Below are 21,559 nucleotides of genomic sequence, written 5' to 3'. Positions count from 1 at the left end.
ATTTTTCTCCCTCAAAATAAGATTAAGATCTAGAATTTCCAAACACACCTCGTGAAGAACTTCCTTAATGTTGTAAATTATGTTCAAGAAGAGCAAAAAAGAAAAGTAATCACTACTGGTTACACACAAGAGCTCTAAGGGTAAATGATACAGGTTCCACAGTTTTCATGGCATTATAGCTTTGGATGGCTAAAGAAATAATTTTTAAGGATCTTGAAAGCTAGGGAAAGCATTTCTACCCTTACTCGCCTTCAAGAAAAAAGGCTCAGCTTTGGCCATAGTGCCTTAAGTGCAGGCTTCACCACTACTGCATTTGCTGGGTTCTGCATGGACTCCAGGCAGACCTCCTGAGGCTGGCGAAGGGGTGCAGCCTCCCTTCTTACTGGACTCAGCCAGTCCATCAGCCAGCGCTCACCCCAGAACCTCCTGTCTGATATACAGAGTGAGAACATTGGCAGAAGAGGCTGAACTCCACCCTTGTTCTGATGCTGCCTAAAGCAAACTTTGTGTGAAACAAAACCAAAATCGCTCAGTCAAACAACTTCACAAGAACAGGAAGCCTGCAGTTAAAGTATCTGAAAATGTACTGTCCTATCCTGATGCAACAGTTCGGATTCTCTGATCATCTTCCCTAATAGACTTCACACTTGTTATACTGGGAATGTTTTCTAACTTTTAGAGTGAATCCATATCTATCTGAAACCACTTCTGTGCCAAAGCCCATATAGCAGTTACTGATGAAAGAGCAGGCAACACCTTGATGATCCAACACAGTGAAGAAGACTGTGTCACTTCCAAAGGTAAGAGATTCTCAGAACTATATTTGTTGCTGCTGTAAAAAACAGAAAATATGAAGATTAGCAAGCACCAAAATTCCGTGTCAGTTAAAAATAAACCGTTGCACACCTACATGACATGACTCACCCTTACTTGTGAACATTCCTACTGGAACCAGAGGAGATACTCATACAAGCAAATAACATGAATAGCATCCTAATCCTAATGCAGGCAAGTGACAAGAACACCATCCTAACCCGTATTTGCTTTAATTAAAGCAAATGGCTGAATTAGCCTAGATTCCTTAAAGTAGCACAAAATGGGGAAAACTTAAAGACAGTAACTCCAGAGTGGTAATACAAAGCATAATCTGAAACAAACATGACGCAACTAGATGGGTACTTTGAAATAACAGATGTTATCATATGAAAGATAAAGTACTGGATGGATCCAAAGTCCTATTATAGCCACGTAACACCTTTATCAACAGGGCATTTCAACTTTGTAACTAATATTTGGTTAAGTTCAAGCACAACCCTGCCAATAAGTTAAAGTAAACACATCTATCTAGAGTACATAAAAGCAGACTAGCACAGGGTGGTACTTAATCGCATGGGAATTCCTCAGTGAGCATGAGTCATCACTGTGCTTGTACGACTTTCTTCATTTTCTTTCAGTAAACCTGGCTTTGCACAAAAAATTAAGACAACTTTTAACTACGAGGTCTTGCTAAGCATGAGTTGTGCTGAGTTTGTCCAGACTATAAACCCCATTGGCCTGGAAGATCTCATTTCTGCCCTTCAAACACATTAATGAAACAGAAACATCAGATGTAAATAATTGCTTTGGAAGCTGAGTAGTAGAGAAGAAGAACCACATTGACCACTTCTGGAGGGCTTTACTGCAGTGTTCACCAGCTCTTGGATGGTGATCCTCTTTCTGCTCCGTTCTGTATGCAAATATGTCTGCACCCAAATTTTTGCTTTCCTGGACAACTGTTAGCAGAGTCCTGAACAACAGGATATAGCTTCCTGCTCCTCCTCTGCAGTCTATGGTGCCTTCAGCCCTTTGGTCCTTGAGGCTACGTGCAAGACCATTAGTTCGCTATCTACTGATGAACTTGGTAAGGAGAAAGAAAGGTGTGGTTTAAAACGACTTCAGGCTGAGGAAGGCCGGGATACCTCAAATTCTATAGCTGCACTCCAAAAGTAGCAACATTTGTTTCATGTTGAAAACCAGCCTCTGAACACTGGCTCGCTACAACATACTAAAGAAAAGAATTCCACCATCCCAGCACAGTGCAGCCACAGTTTCCACAGCACACATGTTGCAAAACCCACTGGGAAATCACGTTATTTCAGAGGCCCCCTTGCAGGTCTGGTCATGAGCTGCATAAAGACAGATCCACAGCTCTTCCGGTATTCCTCACCTGGCTTAGCAGAGCACTTGTGCAAATATACGTAGCACTTCAGATGCCAGACACGCGCGTCTGCTGAGCATGAAAGGAAACACCCGCCTAACACTGAGATGACCTTGCTAAACCTACAAATATCTTGTAAAGTTTCATGTCTGCTTCCAAAGCTGCTACATATCTGTACGTTTTGGTTTCAGTATTACTCAGTACATAGATTTTCCGCTTTGAAAATAGGAAATTTACTAGTCTGACAGGTAGTTGATTAGTCTTAAGAGTCTGTCCTATGCTCCTTTGTGCTGGATGATCCCACTGATGTCATTAAAAAGTTTCCTCAAGTAAGGTTTACAGGCATGGGTGTGTACTCAGGCAAGTATTTCAAAACAGCCTCCATGAGCCATGCTGCAGACACTGCTCCCTTCTGAAAACATTTCTCAATAGGCAGTGGGTGTGCTACTAGATGACTAAAAACTTTTTCCAGCAAGCCTTGGATTAGAAGGAATGCTTGCTCTTGGCAGGGAGAAGCATTATGAAACTATAATGCATCATGTCAAATATGGGGGCATGCAGAGTGTGCTGACCTACCTGCTGAAATACTTCCACCATGGTAAGAACAGAACTCTTCTCTCTTCTCCCCATACATTTTGCAAACAACTACCATTATATTGGGTATAAAACAGAACTCCATTAGGTCTAGAAAGTCCAAATAATATCATAAAGTATAACCAGACAAGGCTTGAACATCTGGTTAGCAAGAAATTAAACTTCCTTTCCCAATGCATAATTCTTACAAGAAATACCTATACGCATGATCTTATCCATGTCTTCAGGTAGAAACACTTTAGCTCAAAAATAATTTAGGAGCAAACCCTTTGTATCACCAGATACAAAGATAGGGTATACTTTGTATACCCTAGAACACTATGCAGAACTAAACAAACTACTGTGTTTTGGTGTGTTTTTTTTTTGTTTGTTTGTTTGTTTTGTTTTTAATTATACTGTGTTCTAAAAATTGCTGCATATAAGACAGAGGAATGTTGTTGGGGTAACTACTGGGACACTGAAGAAAAATAGAGATCACTAAAAGAAAGTCTTTGTCTCGAATTTTCCATATTTTTTACTTTTTAAAGACTAGTAACAGCTCTGAAAACATCTGTTTCCATATAGTTACAGATAACACCAAACTGTGGTGTGTGACTGGAAGCAGACTATTCAGCATTCAAATCTACAAACCAAAACCCAGTGAATTCCATGTGATTGCTGTCAGTAAAACATGGCTGAACAAGCACAAGAACCTCTTGGCTTGACAGCATTAGTGATGTGGCTGTGGCCCCTTGGAAGGGACATCTGAAGGCCATCTGGTCCAACTTCTGCTCGAGCAGGGAGCCGAAGGCCATGTCCAAATGGCTTCTGAGTATCTCCAAAGATGAGAGCACAATCTCTCTGGACAGGCTGTGCAAATGCTCCAACTGCAACTCACTCTGAAAGTTGGTTGCAATTCACTTAGCCAAACCCCAAAGATTTCAAATAGAGTTGGAATATTCAGCACCTTGAAATTTAGGTCACTTACTCTGCTGACTAAACAGAAATTACAGGTGATTAATTCTAGGAATTTGAGTTTGACAATTTTGCCCTTAAATTCCACTTAAAGGAATGCAGCCTATATCACAGAAAAGATGGGAGATTTAATGTTTACAGCAGTTTGTGATGCTTTCACAAATGGTCTTCTATGAAGTGGAATAATTTCTTAAAATACTAAATCAAATTAGTGACTAAAGACAAGCAAAAAATAAGAAAAGCGCATGGACAAAAAACATCCGAATTTTAACAAAGTCAAAGTGCAGATCTACTGTGTCCAGAAGCACCCAGTTCTACCTGTGGCCAGCTGTGTGGCTGTGAGCACAAGATAAAACAGCCATGCACCTGATCTCAAAAAAATCACTCCTGCTTGAATTCTGGAGAAATGGAGAATGTATGCACATTCATACACAGAACATCGTAACACATTTCAATGCGATTTCATAGAATAAGCTCTACGCCCAAATTAAAAGAAACTTCTAAGTAGATGAAACACCAAGACACAAAAATGAAGCTGTGTTCTAAGCCCTCATTGCATTAAGATGAGAGTTCGTGTAACAGGTGAGGTCGTTTAATTACTCTAATTATGCTCTCAGAATACAAAATACTTTCGTTCAAAAGTCATGGGTGTAACAGCAACAGAAGCACAAGGTCAGCCAGTGATGAGTCAGATAAGCCGAATCCCCTGCTCACAGAAAGAAACCCAACGTGACGTGCTGTTATGACACATACTGGTGACAATCTGAACGAACGTACATTGCCTCAACAAAGCTACTTGGTTAACTCAGGCTTTGAAATATATTAACAATTTAAAAAGCATTTTAATTTGACCCCCACAGTGGATATAAAATTAAGCACCTATATTAAATTTGAAAGCTGTTATTCTCAGCTGCTCTAAATGATGCAATGATGAGCTACCAACAAGTTAACAAAAAAAGGCAGCAATGAAATAACTAATTCACACACATAAAACTTAAAATTACCAAAAGAAATCCTTTGTACCATGTATATATGTCCTTCCTGTGTTCCAAAATCACCTCAGACTGCTCATGGTCCGATAGGGAAACCAGAAGCAGAGATACCGCAGAACAGAAAGATACCTCCTCTACATTAGGCAAACCAATGCAAGACACCCTGCTTCAGTAAAGTTCTTGTCAGTTTCTAAAGTAGTATCCTGCTGCTAAGCCATACCTCACTCAAATTTTTCTGATCCCAGTGTTGACGCATACTTCAACCTTCAACATATTTGACCATGGAACCCAAGCTAAGGTTCTACCCACGTAGGCATGACTTGAGGCTGCACCTGCCCAGGGCAGTGACCACCTCACAGCATTTCGGGAAGACACATTTCCTGGGCAACAAGCCACTGTGCTGCACACTTACTATTGTTCCTTTGGCAAGAACAATGAGGAAAAGGATTATCTAGTCATACTTGCTTTGTGATTCAAGGACATCCAGAACACTAGAGAAATAGAAAAAGTGTCTCAACAACATCACAATTTACATAATTCCACCATCAGTAAACACGCTGGATTTTATTCCCACCTTCTAGAAAAAGTGAGAACAATTTGCACCTGAACATACCCAGGCATTCCTCTTATAAGCAAGAGCTGGAAGCACCTCAGCATATTGCTATATTCTGTAACATTGCACAAGTCAACAGTACATCCACATCCAGTTGGTTCTCAGTGCTCAATGCCAGCCTGCTTTGAGCACGCTGATGTACTGGGAGGTGTCCTACCCATCTCAGGGGGGTTGGAACTAGATTATAATCTTTAAGGACCCAACTGACCCAAATCAGTCTATTTAATTCTTGGCTTTAGAGGAACTTCTTTCCAAAGAACCAAAATCAACAATACCCTCCTGATCACGTATCTTATTAATTAGACCAAATTCAGATTTGTGCAGAACAAACTGCATCCAACATTGTCTGGTTTCATTTTAAACTCACAGAGACTAAGTGAATATGATCAGAAAAACCTGTATTAATGAACACCACCATCTATAACCATTCAGTACTACTGATTAGTAACCAACATTACAGCATGGAGAGGCCCCATTCTACAACAGCTAGCTTCACATTCTCAAGGTGTGATTTAACAGCTGACTTAATTGATCAAAGTGCAAAATGTTGCTGGAGATTCAGTCCTGTTCTCTACTTGAGTCCAAATAATCCTGCTTCTTCCTTCATTCTGGACCTTCCATTCTTGTTGCCTCGCTTGGACCAGATCAGAGAACCAACCTGAATGAAAACTAACCTAGTGCTCATGTAGATTAAAAAACAGTAAACAAACAACAGTTCCTTGATCCACTGCATAGAATGAAAAAGCATTTCTGCCAACAAGCCGGTGCCATGCCTCCTCCTTTTGATGGCATTGGAAGTCGAGGCAGATACAGACTAGCTGCCAAACTGCACTCACAGTCATTGCAAGGAGGCTGGTGCCCAGGCACAGCTGAAGAAGGCAAGCAATTGTCCTTCTCTTCATGGGGAATACATAAATTGCTTTGGTGTTTTTTTTCAATTCCCTGTTTCTGCAGTGTGAAGGTGCCTTCCAAAGTATTTTTCTCATCCACGCCTTTTCCTCAAACACAGTGCGCTGACCTCCCTCACTTTGTACAGAATCCAGGTCCCTCTACATCCAGATATCAAGGACAAGGACTGCTACAGTTCCCTCGGCCAGCTTCAAAAGGGTCAGGATATTTTTAGCAATGAGATAAGAGGTAATAAACCAGAATTATTTCTGATTTTTTTTTCTAATCTACATTATTTCTAACTTATTTCCTAATCAATACTGCAAAGACCAGAACTGGGCTCTTTATGTTCTCGTTGATAGGATCCACCACAGCTTTAATGCAAAGTTGAATGCAGCAGAAGCACCACACCTTTAAGGGCCACACAGAGCACAATCTACTCCAGATAACTGGTAATAAGGCAGGAGATGCATCATCTCTCAAAACAACGTGGCAGTATTCTGAAAGTAACAGAGTACAGCCTGGCACCATACCATTAAATATTAACACAAGTGAGTCAACTCAAGTCTAAAGCTGTAAAATATTGTAACACCTGATACATTATCATTTTGAGAGGAAAGGCGTATGTTAAAAAAAAAAAATCCAGATTTTATTTTACTGTTTGAAACACAATGTTTTTGTATCCAAACCTAAGCTCACCACATTTCCAGTTCTTTGGAACAATTCAGTCATTTGAATTTGAACTGGATCACTTCCATGCCTTCGGAAAAAAGCAATCAATTAAAAAAAACCACAAAAACATAAAAACCAAACAAACAACCTCAGCCCACATACAATATACCTGATACAAGTAGTTTCTTTCTGTCCATTCGGATAATTTGAAGCTGACTTCAAATTTGAAGTAGAAACAGGAGCAAGAGATTATCTGAAGAACAGATTAGCTGTTACCTGGCTTTAGATAAACTTACAAACACAGCATTTATAATAAAGAAAACAAAAAAGCAACGCATCATGTTTTCTACAGCTGAGATCCTGTATGAGGTTTCAGTATGAACAAACTGGCACAACCAACAGGCTCTCACTGTTAATTACCTACTTATTTTGGATGATATTTGGTTCTCAGCAACCTGTAACATTATATCCCCTACACAATGAAGTTAAGTACCTATATTTATCTGCTCACAATATGGAAATTTATTGTAGTTGCCTACTTATTACTCCACAGAAAGGGCTAACCCCCACTCACTTCAGACTTACATTTGTTGAAATGAAGTTACCCAGGAAGCAGAAAGAGTTGCCATGGTTATAAAACTAATTTAATGGAGGCTGCTGCAAAATCTCCACTAATTAATCTATTTACAGTAAAAACATTTCTCCTCTCATTAAACGCAATCTCTATCATTCCTATTATGCAACAGAAAAAATTTGTCTGCTCTTCACTTCTTGTATATGCCTTGCTTCAGCAAGAAATTCACCAGCACAGAACCTTGCTTTTTTTCTTTATGTTTCATGATAGAATTCAAATTAAGAATGATTACAAGGATTTCACAATTTGTGCTCAGTTTGAGAGTACAAGTGATGTCTATCTATAATACTGGGTATAACTTGATCCTGAAAAAGCAATACAGATTTATCTTGTATACAAATAAAATCTAATTCAGAATATAAATTTAGAATCCATTTTCAGTTCTGAAATCTAGATTGTGAAGTTGTTTCAGAAATGCTTGTATTGAATGTTTTCTATGACTACATTGATTCAATGAAATGGTCCACGTATAATCTCAGCAATAAAGGAAACCTTAATGTATAGGATATAACAGGACACAAACTTGTGAAACAGAAAACGTGTTCCAATTCTGCTCTTCATAGAATCACAGAATCACAGAATTGTAGGGGTTGGAAGGGACCTCAAGAGACCATCAAACCTAACACCCCACTACAGCAGCTCCCTACAACAGGTCACACAGGTCGGCGTCCAGATGGGTCTTGAATATCTCCACACAAGGAGACTCCACAACCTCTCTGGAAACAAGCTGCGTGCTGTCCATAAGGATGAGCACTCCAGGGCTCTGTAGAGCCAGATGCTGACACAGGCACTACAAGGTCAAGCCACCAGCAAAGTGGTGGGCAAAAGCATGCACTTAGTTGCATGAAGAAAGATTTCAGTAAGACAGCTCAATTCTGCCTTTCTTCTCCAATAAAGCTTCCCACAGAACTCAGTGGGAACTGACACACATGGAGGATATGTAACTACATCTTTAACATGCATCTAAAAATTAAATATTTCACTTCTTCTGAAAAACAAACAAAAAAATCTCCAAATAGTGAGTTCAAGACATCCCAAATTGATGTTTCTTTTAGCATTTCTTGACTCTAGCTATCAAAGGAGCTTATTGTAGAAGAAAATTATCTTCAGCCATGAAAATCTCCCTTTTGAACAGAATCAAATAAAAGGAAGTTAAACGAAGAGGAAATGAAGTGTAAATATGGACTACGATCTCTTAACAAACATGTCCTCAGTCAAACTAGCACAGGAGAGGGACTAGCCAGCTGGAAGCATGGTTGTAGTTATGAGTACAATAAGCATAAAGCATTAAACAGCTCAGTCTCACAGCAAATGTACTAAAATGAATGTGTTATATATTAACCTTTTTATTGGCAGTCAAAAGCTGTACGGAATCACCTTGAAGGATACTTATAAATTGAGAGCTATGATCCATGGCAATTCTTAAATTTGAATAAATTCAAAATCATATGGGACATGAATCCAGGGTTATTTGGTTCTAATATGCCTTCCAGCCCACTTCTCTTATTCCTCTTTAGCATATTTTGCCGTTCTGTATTCACAGTGATATCAGTGTGCGACTTAAAATACCACCTGTGCCAAGCTACATCTGTCACAAGCTCTTATCTGAACAGAAACACCAGGAAGAAAACAAAGGTCAAACAAGATATGAGGGAAACTGTATGTTATCTGTCCTGAGAGCAGGGGTGGAAGTAGCTGGGACTGGGATAGGAAAACACTGTGAAAGAGAAGCCTCTGGTACCCAGTTTCCTCTTGTCTACTTTCACATGGCTCGCCACACAGCTAAGCCACCAGAACCAAAAGAAGTCAATGAAAAGAAAACCAAATTAATTTATTCTGTGTTGAAGTTGTGGACAGTGGTGTAACAACAGCTTTTACTTTGTGCCCACACAGCCCCAGTATGCCCTGCTCCTGTGTAGAGAAGAGCTGACTGGTTTGAATCACCAGTGAAAAGGAATGGGGTCAGTTTCTTCTCTATGTCTACCTCGACTCTTTCCTTCAGAGCTGGAAGGCCTCCTGTGTTCTCCAAAGGAAACTGTACTGATATGATCACTCGTGGCAATGAAGTTTGGAGCTATACAAAAGGAGACATAACTCATTTTTCATTGCTCTCTCTCCAAAGAAAAGGGATTTACTTGGTCCACAGTCAACCAGTGTCTTTCCAGTCCTCAGTGGAATGGCACATTAGAAAAGGAAACAGAACACTGTGTTGTTTGTGCCAAATGACTCTTTGGGTGGATTTTATGCAAGGCATTCCTCCAGTATATCTCCTGCTTGCAATTATTGTGTCCCCATATTGATGACACAGAAAGTGAGTCACTCACCTGGACTCCTACACCCAGATGAGAAGTCCTCAGTATAGGAGAGACACAGACCTGTTGGAGTGTGTCCAGAGATGGCCTTCAGAGGAGTGGAGTGTGTCCAGAGAAGTGTCACAAAAACGAAGCAACCGAGGGATGGAACACCTTCCTGCAACTACAGGCTGAGTGCTGGGGCTGTGCAGCCTGGAGAAGGCTCCAAGGTGACTTGATAGCAACCTGTATCTAAAAGGGAGTGACAGGAAAGAAGGGGGACAGACTCTTTAGCAGTGTCTGTGGTGACAGAACAAGGGGAAATGGTTTCAAGTTAAAGAGCATAGATTTAGGTTGGATATAAGGAAAAACTTTTTTACACTGAGAGTGGTGAGGCACAGGAACGTTGCCCAGTGACATGCTTGATGCCCCATCCCTGGAGACTTTCAAGGCAAGGCTGGATCAGGCTCTGGGCAACCTGATCTAGCTGTGGTGTCCCTATGCATTGCAGACTAGTTGGACTAGATGGCCTTCAGAGGTCCTGAAGGACCTCTAAGGATTCTATGATTCTAAATCACACAGGTTTACACATATATAGAAACAGACAAAAATACAAATTTATATGCAGCAGCAGAGGCTCAAACAGGCCTTTTTTCAGTTATGCATAGCATAAATGTAATAGTACCTGTAAATACACAGCAAAATCCTGCCTGCTTTAACTGCAAGCAGGACTAGAATTTCTAACAGAAGCTTAGGTAACTGAACTATATTTAAGATAAGAAAGCAGCTACACAAATCACAAGAGCAAGATCTCATTATCATGGGTCATTGACGCAAGAAGAACTGATCACGACACCTTATCTACAGTTAAAAATCAATAGATAAATCAAAAACACTTACTAGATGGTATCCACCTATCTGATCAAAATAAAATGCAATTACAAAGATTAGTAAGAAATTCATGGCAATAACAACAAAAAAGGAACTTCTTGCAAGAATAGTACTGATGGCATCTCAGCTGGCCAGCCTATGTATGAAGACAAGGATGGTTAACTAAAGTATGATGCAGACGGGACAATCTACTCTACTTTTTGGGTTAACATAAAAAATACATTTGTTTCTGTTTCAGGATCACTGTTTCCAAGTCTTACACATTTGCATTTACAGCCACCATGCACTGCACATTTTTATACAGACAAACAAGGTAAATAGCCATATTTACATTTGTCCTTCTCATTTGTCGAGTTCTCTATTCCAGTGCTTTCTCAGTCTCCATGTAGGTGGTGAATTGTTGTCTGTCAGTGCTTTAAGAAGCCAGGCAAAGAATAGATAAGCTACTGCTCACATCCTCCTGAAACTAGCAAAACTTTCCGAGTAAGTTTTCATTTCTATTATTTTCCATAGGACACCCCATGGAGTCTATATGACTTGGAAGATGATGAAAGGAGAAGCTCTCTCACAGGATGTTGGAAAGGAGTGCCTTTGACTTCACAATTGCTAGGAAAATGTTGAACACAAGGGCTAAAAATTCAAAGACTGACTCCACCCCAGTTACTGTTCCTCATAGTCTCCACAATATTGTTGCTGATGCATGACAATGAGTTCACTGGACCTAATCTCAGATAGAAGGCTGAGATTAGAAAGAACGTAGGCTAAGACGGAAGGGAAGAACCCCTTTGAGGAATGGAGTGTGCGAGTCACTCCGGTTTTCAATGGAAAAAGACTTAGGTCAATATAAGTGTTCTTTTCCAGCTCCCTTAAGCCATCCCAAGTGCCAAGCTTAAATTTTCACATGAAGGTTAGTTTAAAAAAGCCATATAAAAATAAAAATTAAAATGAATAAAAATAAAAATATAATTGAACAGAGAAATCTGGCCAGCTGGTGAGTGGAGTAAGAGAGAAAAAGAGCAGGACAGCTGCTCAGGTCACAGCTTGGAAGCTGCTAAGGATCTGGTAGAAGCCACTTACTGTATGTTAGGATGGTAAGGTGCTGCAGACAATACAGTTTAAGCCTTTTCCCCTTACTACAAGCCAGAATTCACAACTGGAAGAAAAAAAAAAAAAAAAGAAAAAAAAAAGCCATTCTAGTGTGATTGTGATAAGGAAATCAACCAAGCAGTCAGATTTATGTTCCAGCTACAGTAAATATTTTCCTTATGTCTGTTACTGAGTCCACTGTAATACATCATAGCTGGAAGCCAAATTGCAGAAGCTCTCTACCCATTAGGAACATCATAAAAGTCTGTTTAACTTACTGGGTGAAAAATTGAGTGTTCAGATTCTGAATAGCTTTATTGTAGAGGCAATAGGAGGCTGCAGAAAGACACGAAAACTGCCACACTGGCCTAGTTCAGACACCTTGCTGACCACCACATGCAGACTGCTGTCTGTTATTCAGGAACTTTTCATTTGTTCCTCTGTCTGCTATTCTGTTGTACAATGGCTGCCTTTTTTTTTTTTAAGAAAATTTTACAATAAAGCATAAACCTTTCAAAATGGACTTCAGTGGAAAATTTCTTAACTAGTAAAATATAAGATGTGCTCTGTGATAACTCTGCTATCTGTGTAAGTAACATGCAAGTTATCTTGCTGTATCTCTGCCTCTGCTGCACTTGTACTGCACAGTCTACAGTTCTTGCGTACTGAAGTATAAAACATCCGTGCTCACCTTAAACAAGCTACTTCATTCCATCTTTTTTTCTACAGATCCACCACCAAGAGACTGCTGTCTCTCATTCCACTGCAATTCAAGGACTGTTCTGTATTTATAAATGAGTATTTCAACTTTGTGTAAGCTGCTTTACCTATTATTTCAGTTACAGAACCAAGATATGTAAAAGGTCTTTGGACGGTCAGCTAGTTAACAGCAACAATAACAAAACAAAAAAACCCCACCACTCCATATTCTCTAAAAAGGAGACACACATACGTATCAGAAATTTGGCTCCTTTGAGGCTATTGATTCGGGTCTGTGTTAAAGGCAGAATGCCAAATGAGAAGTGCCACTGAACTGAGCTTCATGACAGATTTCATACACCCGTTAACAACACTGTTGTCCAATACAGAACTGTTAACAGAATTCCATGTGCTGTAGTGGAATGCACATAGCTAAATGTCTGATAAAAAGTTCACCTCTCCTTCCTCTGTGTGATTTGTGAACGGCCTCATATTTTATCTCACTCCAGAAAGCAGTTGGCTGCTGCAGCTGCCCTTAAAGAGCATCAAGGGTAGTTTCCACAATTTTTTCAAGGCACTGAGATTATTTTTAATTAAAGCAATAAAAAAAGATATCAGGAATATATGATTACCAGTTAACCAGTCAAAGACAGCCTTTAGTATTTGCCTGGTTGATTCCCAATATCTAGAAGAGGCACTTCAAAAAAATAAGATTTTTCTGTAGAATTACTCAAGGCCAAGTTGGTGCACAGTAAATAAATGAGCTGTTATTTCACCTACAAAGACTAAATCATAGTGTGATGTTTTTCTTAGTCTGAGACCTGTCTTCATGAATTAAACATGAAGCTCCAAAGTCAAGCGCTGTCTGATATGAAAATGGGTTTCATGGTTTCATATTTCAATCAACAAACCTTTATCCTTTCTGCCTGAAATTAGTCAGAACTGGGCTAATGAAAACAACAGGAGTATACCCAGTGTCACATCTAAATTAGTAATAATTATTTTTTCTTAAGTTTGATACTTATTTTACAGCAAAAACCTGAACTTGCTATCTGCCAGAGGCAGCATCTATCTGCCATCAATAGTAGCACTTTCACAATTTAACTACCTTCTAATTGCAGATTAGAACTGCACACACAGTGAAATCCAATTCAAAAATACAGTTCTCTAAAAACACGAGATCCATCTCTCTGGTAAACTGCTTTGTGTCTTTTTTTTTTTTCCTCTTTTTGTCTTTTTTGGCAAAGAAAGATGAAGCTGACAAGCCAGCCTCCAGTTCCAACCACGTTTCTTCAGCATTAGCGACGGCTCGAACTGTCCCTGCCCCTGCTCCACCACCTCCTTGTACTGGCAGAGATGTCCATGTGCCTGGTGAGGAACCAGATCAGGGCACTGCTCTGCAGGGAGTTGGATTTTTCTCAGCTGGACCATTTCTGTAGCGATAGCGACCGATTAAGCCAGCTTATTCAGCGCTTCATCTGAAGCTACAGCTTCAGCTTGAGATGGCTTTGGACAGTTCAAGATGATATTCTTCATCACAGCACAAGTTGTGCAGGACAAAACGCCATGCCTAAGCACCCAGTACCTCTTAAAGAGCTGCAGGGCCTGCTTTAACACTGCTGTCTGCTTGAATAAAATGCTGCATGCTAAGTCACCAGAGGCTCAGCTTGAGCTCAGAGTTTGCTTGCCACATGCAACACAATTTTAAATGCAAATTTTGCCTGAGCACAGATGAAATGTCAGGCTTCGAGGGAACATAAAATGGCAGGACATGTGATGTGAGTCCACTGAAACTTCTCTGATCCTTATCTTTTGTTCATCGATATTGGCTGCAAAGCTCTGTTTTCATATTAATTCAGTACATACATATAGCAAATCTGCAAGCTATTCGACCATTTCAAAATATCAAATGTGTAGCTCAGCCTTCTCAAAGAAAAGCAAATTCATGGAACTTTTCTACTGCATACAGCTATTGTTAATGCAAGCTGATTCATTATGTGCTTATTTTCACCTACAAAAAAACACTCTACAGAGTGAAGGACTGTGTATTCCAAGAGTGATGATCTTGGACTAAACAGAATTTCTACCCATAACCTGAGCCCAGATAACTGAGGGCTTAAACATCATTCACATTAGTAAAATATTAACAGAGGTTACCGGTTGTCATAGTAAAATGAGGGGTTGCACTGAGCGTAATTTCATTTATGGAGGTTCAGAAAATTGACATCATGGCTGTGAGAACATATAAATAATGCACACGCTGTTGTTCAGATCAGCTGCAGCAACGTCTCTGAAGGGAGTATTCTACGGGCTGAGTTCCTCTAGAGGCACTGCAGAAACCAGATTTTGTAAGATAGACTGAGAAGCTCCTCTTCAGAAAACACTTCTGAGAACATCTGAGAGATTTTTCCTCTGTCTTTCATTGTGCTTGCAATCTCTTTTAAACAACATGTGCACTGGAAGCTGTGCTAAGTGCCTGGGAATCACACTTATCCCTTTGGCTGTGCTGTGTACACTCGCTAACATTTTACTGTTTTTCCCTGGAGGAAAAGTGGCTGAAAACAATGACCACATTACAGACGAGGTTTGGTACTTCGGAGGGATACTGGGATCCGGCGTGTTGGTGAGTACAGCAATTCGGACGTTCCCACCTTTCTTCCCCCACCTCAACCAAGACTTTTTGAAGTCTTTGCATTGTTGAATTTTCTCAGTAGCACAAATGCAGTCTCTGACACTGCAAATTCTTCTTTGATAAATAAGTTGAAAGTCATGAAATAGTTTGGGGAAAAGAAATCTAATTCAGAGGTGAGAAAACAAAGATGTGGAATTACTGAATTTAAAAGCAAATGTAACTTGAATTTATTCCAATTCAAACTGAATTTCTGTTATTGGCAGATGATCTTTCCTGCCTTGGTGTTTTTGGGCCTTAAGAACAATGATTGCTGTGGATGCTGCGGTAATGAGAGCTGTGGAAAGAGGTTTGCGGTAAGTGAGAGGAAATGTAGCAAAAATGTAAGAGCTATATTATGATCAACAAAACACATGTTTCTTCTGTTCATAATCATGGAGGGACAGACAGACACTGCCCAGACTGTGAGACACAAAGCAGGCATAGACAGCAGGTTGTCAGAGCTGTGCTGCACCTCCGATGTGCTACGGATATACAGCGGTACTGCCTCTTATAGCAATAACAGCACTGCTGCGATCACAAGTAAAGTGAATTATGGAGAGCTCTGCATTTCATTTGGCACAGCGTGACAGTTCGCTCTTCCATTTTTTGCTGGGAGCTTCAAAAATTATTTTGATAGTTGTGCATTGTGTTCCCAGCTCGTTGCAGACCCATGCAAGGGGCTGTGAATATCTGATTGGGTTCACAGAAAACTTCAGTTTGGAAAAGACCTCGGGAAGTCACTCGACCCAACCTTCTGTTTGGAGCAGTCAGCTCTAAACTGGGCTCTGGTCTGAACTTACAGCTTTCTCTAAGGCACTGCTGAAAAGTCTCAAATAGGTACCTTCAGATGCCAGTAGACTTCTCAAGCGCTTTAGTTTAAAAGTCAGAGTAGATAAAAAATAGGAATATTTCTATTAGGAAAGCGTATCCTTCTGAAGCAAAATGTTGGCATACGGAGATCATTACACTGCTTTACAACAAAACAGATTTTCAATTGGAAAAAAAAAAGAGAGAGTGAGAGAGAAAAAGAGCAATGGCTGAGCCCCACAAGGAGCCTTTCGTGACCCCCTGTGAGGCCGTGTTCCTGCAGTCCCAGTAGCGCAAGGAAAAGATGGAGTCTCACTGCCAGCAGTGAACATGGCTTAGCTTAGCTTTCGAGACAACAAAGAAAGCAGGATCTAACAAACTATAAAATATTCTGCTGCCAGGCTTCCACTCACACCTCCACAATTCAGCTGAACTCAGAGCATGTCTATATGAGGAGAGGTGAGCAGCTGTGAGTGCTCTGCCCATTCTCAGGCAGGTGCACCCAAGCTAAGGTATATGTGAGGATGGCGCTTTCCCTACAGCAATGTCCATCCTGCAGTGCTGCCCTTCACAAATCATGTCAGCGTAATGCCTGGACGAAAGACTGGGACTGCTACTGCAGCCACCGCGCTGTACGAAGAGTCCTGGCGGGCTTACCACAGCCTGACTGACAACCGAATCTGCTCTCGTATTTTAACAGAAGCATCATTACCTCGATGTCTGCTACATTACTGTAATTTTTAAGTTAGCCCCCATCAGATATCTAAACACAAAAATGTATGTCTGTCAGTGTCCAGCAGGCATTTGGACAACAACCTGGACTTTCAGTCAGCTCCAAAAGGGCCGGGCAGTTGGATCAGATCACCTTTGAAGGTCCCTTCCAACAGAGCTGTTTCGTCCTACCAGAGCGCTCACACAAGAGCACTGTGATGAGCTCTATATACAACACTCACAGACCTGAAAATGCTTTTTCTTTTTTTTCCCCTCCACCTACATCAGAGCCATGGCACAGGCTTCCCAGAGAGGTGAGGAAGGAATCTCCTTTTCTGGAGTTTTCCAAACCCAGTGGGACGCATTCCTGAGCAGGGAACTGCTGTGGGGAGCGGAACTGGCACAGCCCCAGAGGCCGCTTCTGACCTCTATGGCTCTGTGATTCTGCGATCCTTTCACTGCAATCCAATAAAAGATATTCCCTCTACCCGCAAACTATTATGACTACCTCTGTCTACAAAGAAATAACATTGGACGTTCTTAAAGTTCTAACACAGCATTAGTTTTCGAAAGATTTACTTACATATTACTGTACGTGAAAATCTTGTAATGGAAAGTCAGGAAAATAAGGACATCCTTCTATCAATCCCACCTGCACTGCTAGAGCTAATGATGACAAGTACATGGGAGAAGATATCCATAATAACATGAAATGTGAAAGGGAGACTAGGGAAGGAAAAACAAAATTACTTGGCCCAAATACGACCAAAATACCAAAGTTAACCTGGACAGGGTACTGTAGATTTTATTAATGCCACAAGGGGTCCAAGACTTCATAATCTTTTGTGAAAGATCCACCTTGGTGAAACATTGTGCCTTGAACAGCCATTTATCGGATATATACTGCCCAAGTGGGAAGAGTGCCATCTGCTGTGACTGTACCAGATCCTTCAGTCCTCAGGCAAATTCTTTTAAACCTTCTACATAGGAGTGCAGCTATGCAATATACATCGACCATGCAACTGCAAACTGATAGATTTTAGCAATTCTGCAGCTGATATTTTTGACTGTTAAGAGCTGAGCTTAGGGAATGTACATTCACATGAATAGGGTGCATTTCAACGTCTCAATGACAACTAAAATAATGTCATTTCTCTTCGTCAGATGTTTTCCTCTATAATATTTGCTGCTATTGGAGTTGTGGGAGCTGGATACTGCTTTGTTGTGTCAGCAGTAGCCATAAACAAAGGCCCGAAATGTAACAATGGATCACAGTGGCTCTATCCCTTCCAGGACGGGTAAGTCAAGACAATCAGAACAAAGAAAAGAAAAAGAACAAGATATATGTTTTAAATTCGCGATATTTATGGTTACATATCCAAATCTCTTGTTTAGCAGTTGGGATTATACTACTTGTCTAAAACAAAGGTGTTCTTCAAAGGCTGAGCAACGCACAACAACACTAATTAAGAAGCAGGAGCACTATATAAAGAATAAGAGAACCAATCAAAACTACTGAGTTTCAAGGGAGCCAACAAAGAGAAATGAATGCACAACCCTTCAGTTTCTTCTTGGGATTATAAGCGATATTCAGGGATAAGTTACACCTACATTAACAGAGGCGTCTCTTCTTGAAATATGAGGTTTTCCAAATAATTAGTACTTCATTTTATCTTAGTCATGTAATTTGTCCCACTACAACGAGAACGTGTGGGCTTCTCCTTTACGTTCTCCACTTCCAGAGGGGACAAAATGCAATGCTATCATGCTGTAACAGAACAAAGCCCAGGGTTTCTGCCAAGGGAGAGTTAGAGACAGTGCTGTACCTCGGGGGAACCCCACGGCTCTTGGGTGCCTGGGAGCTGTATTTAATTCATGCACCACGAGATGTCAGGACTGCTTTGTGCAACCACAGAGCTGACGCCACAAGCAGGAAAAGCGACTTCACATTGAGGCATGAGCAGGCAGCCAAGTCATTTTGGCTCACACTTGGCTGTTATTTGATAATTTGCTCTTCCCAGAACAGCAGGGCGGTCCAGTTGTTTCTAAAACAATCTCATCTCTGATTGTGCCTTATCTTTCTAAATTAATTACTTAAACTGATCGAAGAACTACACAAAAGAATGTTCTAATGTTCTAGCAGTACTAATGTTGTCATGGGAATTATTTTTTACATTCTTGAAGCTCACAGAATTTTGGTCACATGTTACAATTATTGTTGCTCTATCAGCCAAAATGAATTGCCTCTTTGCCAGCCAATATCATCTTCCAATCGCTTTGTTTCCCTCCTTTACTGTCCAGGAATTACTTAAGTGACCAAAGCTTGTGGAACATCTGTGTGTCGCCTGTGGACATTGTGCCCTGGCACCTGACCCTTTTTGCTTTGCTATTGGTGATGAGTGGGATCCAGGCAGTGCTCTGCGGCATTCAGGTTGTGAACGGACTCTTTGGAACGATCTGTGGGGACTGCAGATGCTGTGGATGCTGTGGGGTGAGCACCGACTGACTTCTCTTCTGGTTTTGTGTACTGACAATTGCTGCAGATGCATTCAATGGGCCAGTCTGAAAAGCTGAAGCAGCGTTTGTTCAGCACTACGATCATATTTTCTAAAACCTCAGTGCTGTCAGGTGCCCAAACAATCACTTCAGCCCTTATTTGTGGGGTTATCCAACAGCTCCCTAAAGCCCCTGGACATCGTAAAATCCCGTTAAAGTCACACGAATAGGAGCCACTGAATAACCTCTGTGATTTCCTTCTTCCAGGGTAACGGGCCTGTCTAAAGAACATCAGCAGTGCAAAAAACCCTTCTCACCTCTTGAAACCATTTGGGAAAGGTTTCAGCAGCACCGCCTCTGCTAGGAAGATCAGAATGAAGGGCACTTCCCTACACCATAGGGGTGAAGCCCTGACTTCTCTCCAGGCACCCATGTGCTTGAAACCCCTCCTCATGGAATAAAATTAGCAGAAGTCAAATATCATAATCATATTTATTTTTGTAAAACAGATTCCATATAGAATTTTGCCTGAGAATTCTCTTTTTAATGTTCATAGCTTTCTAAATGTAGATCACCAAACAGTGCCGATAAAAGTTCAGTTGTTATGAAATTTTATCTGATTTCTTCTGAAGTTTAGCAAATGGGAATATCATAAACAAGTGAAACTTCTTTTGAGGATATGTTTATGTGTGCAGAAAAGCAAGGACTTCTTTCTCCCAGGTCTGCTATCTATAAAATAGAGACTGTAACAGAAAAGATTTGTGGATCTCAATGTTTCTTTTCTTAATGGAGAAATAGGCATATTTAGCAGCACTGCTATGCAAGAAGCACACAGTCAAAGCAATGGGCTGAAGAACAACAAACTGCTGCCAACAGTCTGCAGCATCATGAGTCAGCCTGGACTCCACCACAGCCAGCTTCAGGAATTCAGTGAGAAAGGCCAACGCACAGCTTTTAGCAGCTTCCCCCACTACACGCGGAGATGGGAGGGGCAGAGCAGCACGGCGCTCCTGGCACAGTCGCACTGTGCTTGCAATTTACTTTCTTCTTTTTATGAAAAAAAAATATCTTTTAAAGAGATAAAACCATTTCCCAGAGAAATCAAGAAGGAAATAGAGATTGAAAGAGAAGGCTGAGGGGTACAGACCACCTTCAGCCTTCTTACAAAAGATGCAAAATCTTCATAACCCTGCTTGCCAGATTGGCTCTCTGGGGATTTCTACTTCCCCAAAGCACTGACCACATCTTTTTCCTCAAAATTTCCCTGAGACAGCGATTCAGTGCCCTGTTTTCTCAAAAGTGTATCTCATGCATTCTGTGTCTAAAATACATAAAGAACTTTGAGGATTTAAAAGCAGTAAAAGCTGGTAACCATTATGCAAAAAACGCTGAATAGCCATGCATACACACACACACACATAGAGTTAAATTAATACAAGCAAAGGGGTGTAATGATACTTTGTGCAAGATGATAAATGATGAAAGAGCTCTTCAGGAACAGCTGTCTCTCCCATCTGTTGCCCTGCATTGGTCCAGAATTTGAGAGCACCCTTTATATCCCCACCCACTGACACAACCATTTTACATCTATTCTTTCATCTGTGGTTCGCAGCTGTCCTGCACCCCATCTTGCATTTGTCTGGTTTTATTTATATAAAGCCTTTGGGAATATGGAATGTTTCTCTTCAGCATTCAACAAATGGATGCACAGCTACATGGTGTACGACTCAGATTTATTAATAAACCAAACGTGTAAATCTGTGGGGGAGTTGGGATAAGAAATCAGGAAGCTACAACACCTAAACAAAAATACCGGGTGCTTCATGAGCCAATGATTCCAAGATGCCCGACAGTGGTTTCCTAACAACAGCTGATAAGTCAGTATTGAGATAAGGCACACACATCTTATTTTGTGATACAACCCCGGGGCGTACTAAACAATTCCAAAGGATTTCCGCTGATGTGTCAGCAGCACTGCTCCTAAGCCCCCTAAACGTTAGCATTTGAGGCAAGACAGAAACCAACACTAAAGACGACTGCAGGTAAAGCAGAGCTCAGCAGTCCTGATCACCTTAGACAGCATGCTCAGTTCCAGCTGAACATGAGACTCTTTGCAAAGAAATTCTGGGAGCTTACAGGAAAACATCGGGATTGTTCGTAACATCTCAACGTGAACACTTTGTTTAAAACTTCATTACGTGCTCAGTGACTGCTGACCAGAACGCCACGAGCACAGCCGCCCTGACACTGGGAGGCACTTCTTCAGCTGAGAGTTTACATAAAAAGAAACACAAAGGTTATTTAACGAATCAGATCACAACGTGCCGACTGCGTGCGCGTGCTTTGAGACCGCGTTTAGACGC

General features: G+C 40.8%; 2 protein-coding genes across 2 annotated transcripts in view; one reads left to right on the top strand and one right to left on the bottom strand.

The window, feature by feature from the left end:
- Positions 1-21,559, bottom strand: part of TM4SF1 (transmembrane 4 L six family member 1) — a 45,222-nt gene that overhangs the window by 22,772 nt on the left and 891 nt on the right. The window lies entirely within an intron of this gene.
- TM4SF4 (transmembrane 4 L six family member 4) lies at positions 14,713-19,674 on the top strand. The gene is made up of 5 exons (XM_052686499.1): positions 14,713-15,134; positions 15,407-15,496; positions 17,865-17,998; positions 19,002-19,191; positions 19,464-19,674. Exons 1-5 carry the CDS (start codon positions 14,961-14,963, stop codon positions 19,479-19,481), a joined length of 606 nt encoding a protein of 201 aa, XP_052542459.1. The 5' UTR covers positions 14,713-14,960; the 3' UTR covers positions 19,482-19,674.

The sequence above is a fragment of the Tympanuchus pallidicinctus genome, unplaced genomic scaffold (genome assembly GCF_026119805.1).
Source record: "Tympanuchus pallidicinctus isolate F22 unplaced genomic scaffold, pur_lepc_1.0 scaffold22, whole genome shotgun sequence".
NCBI lineage: Eukaryota > Metazoa > Chordata > Aves > Galliformes > Phasianidae > Tympanuchus > Tympanuchus pallidicinctus.
The sequence above is the reverse complement of the archived record's forward strand: the minus strand, read 5'-3'. Positions and strand labels throughout refer to the sequence as shown.

Bases quoted from the DNA above. Each gene is read 5' to 3' on its own strand.
- TM4SF4 (XM_052686499.1), top strand. From the start codon at position 14,961: ATGTGCACTGGAAGCTGTGCTAAGTGCCTGGGAATCACACTTATCCCT. The intron at 15,497-17,864 runs GTAAGTGAGAGG...TCTCTTCGTCAG, and splicing joins GCTGTGGAAAGAGGTTTGCG to ATGTTTTCCTCTATAATATT. The intron at 17,999-19,001 runs GTAAGTCAAGAC...TTTACTGTCCAG, and splicing joins CTCTATCCCTTCCAGGACGG to GAATTACTTAAGTGACCAAA.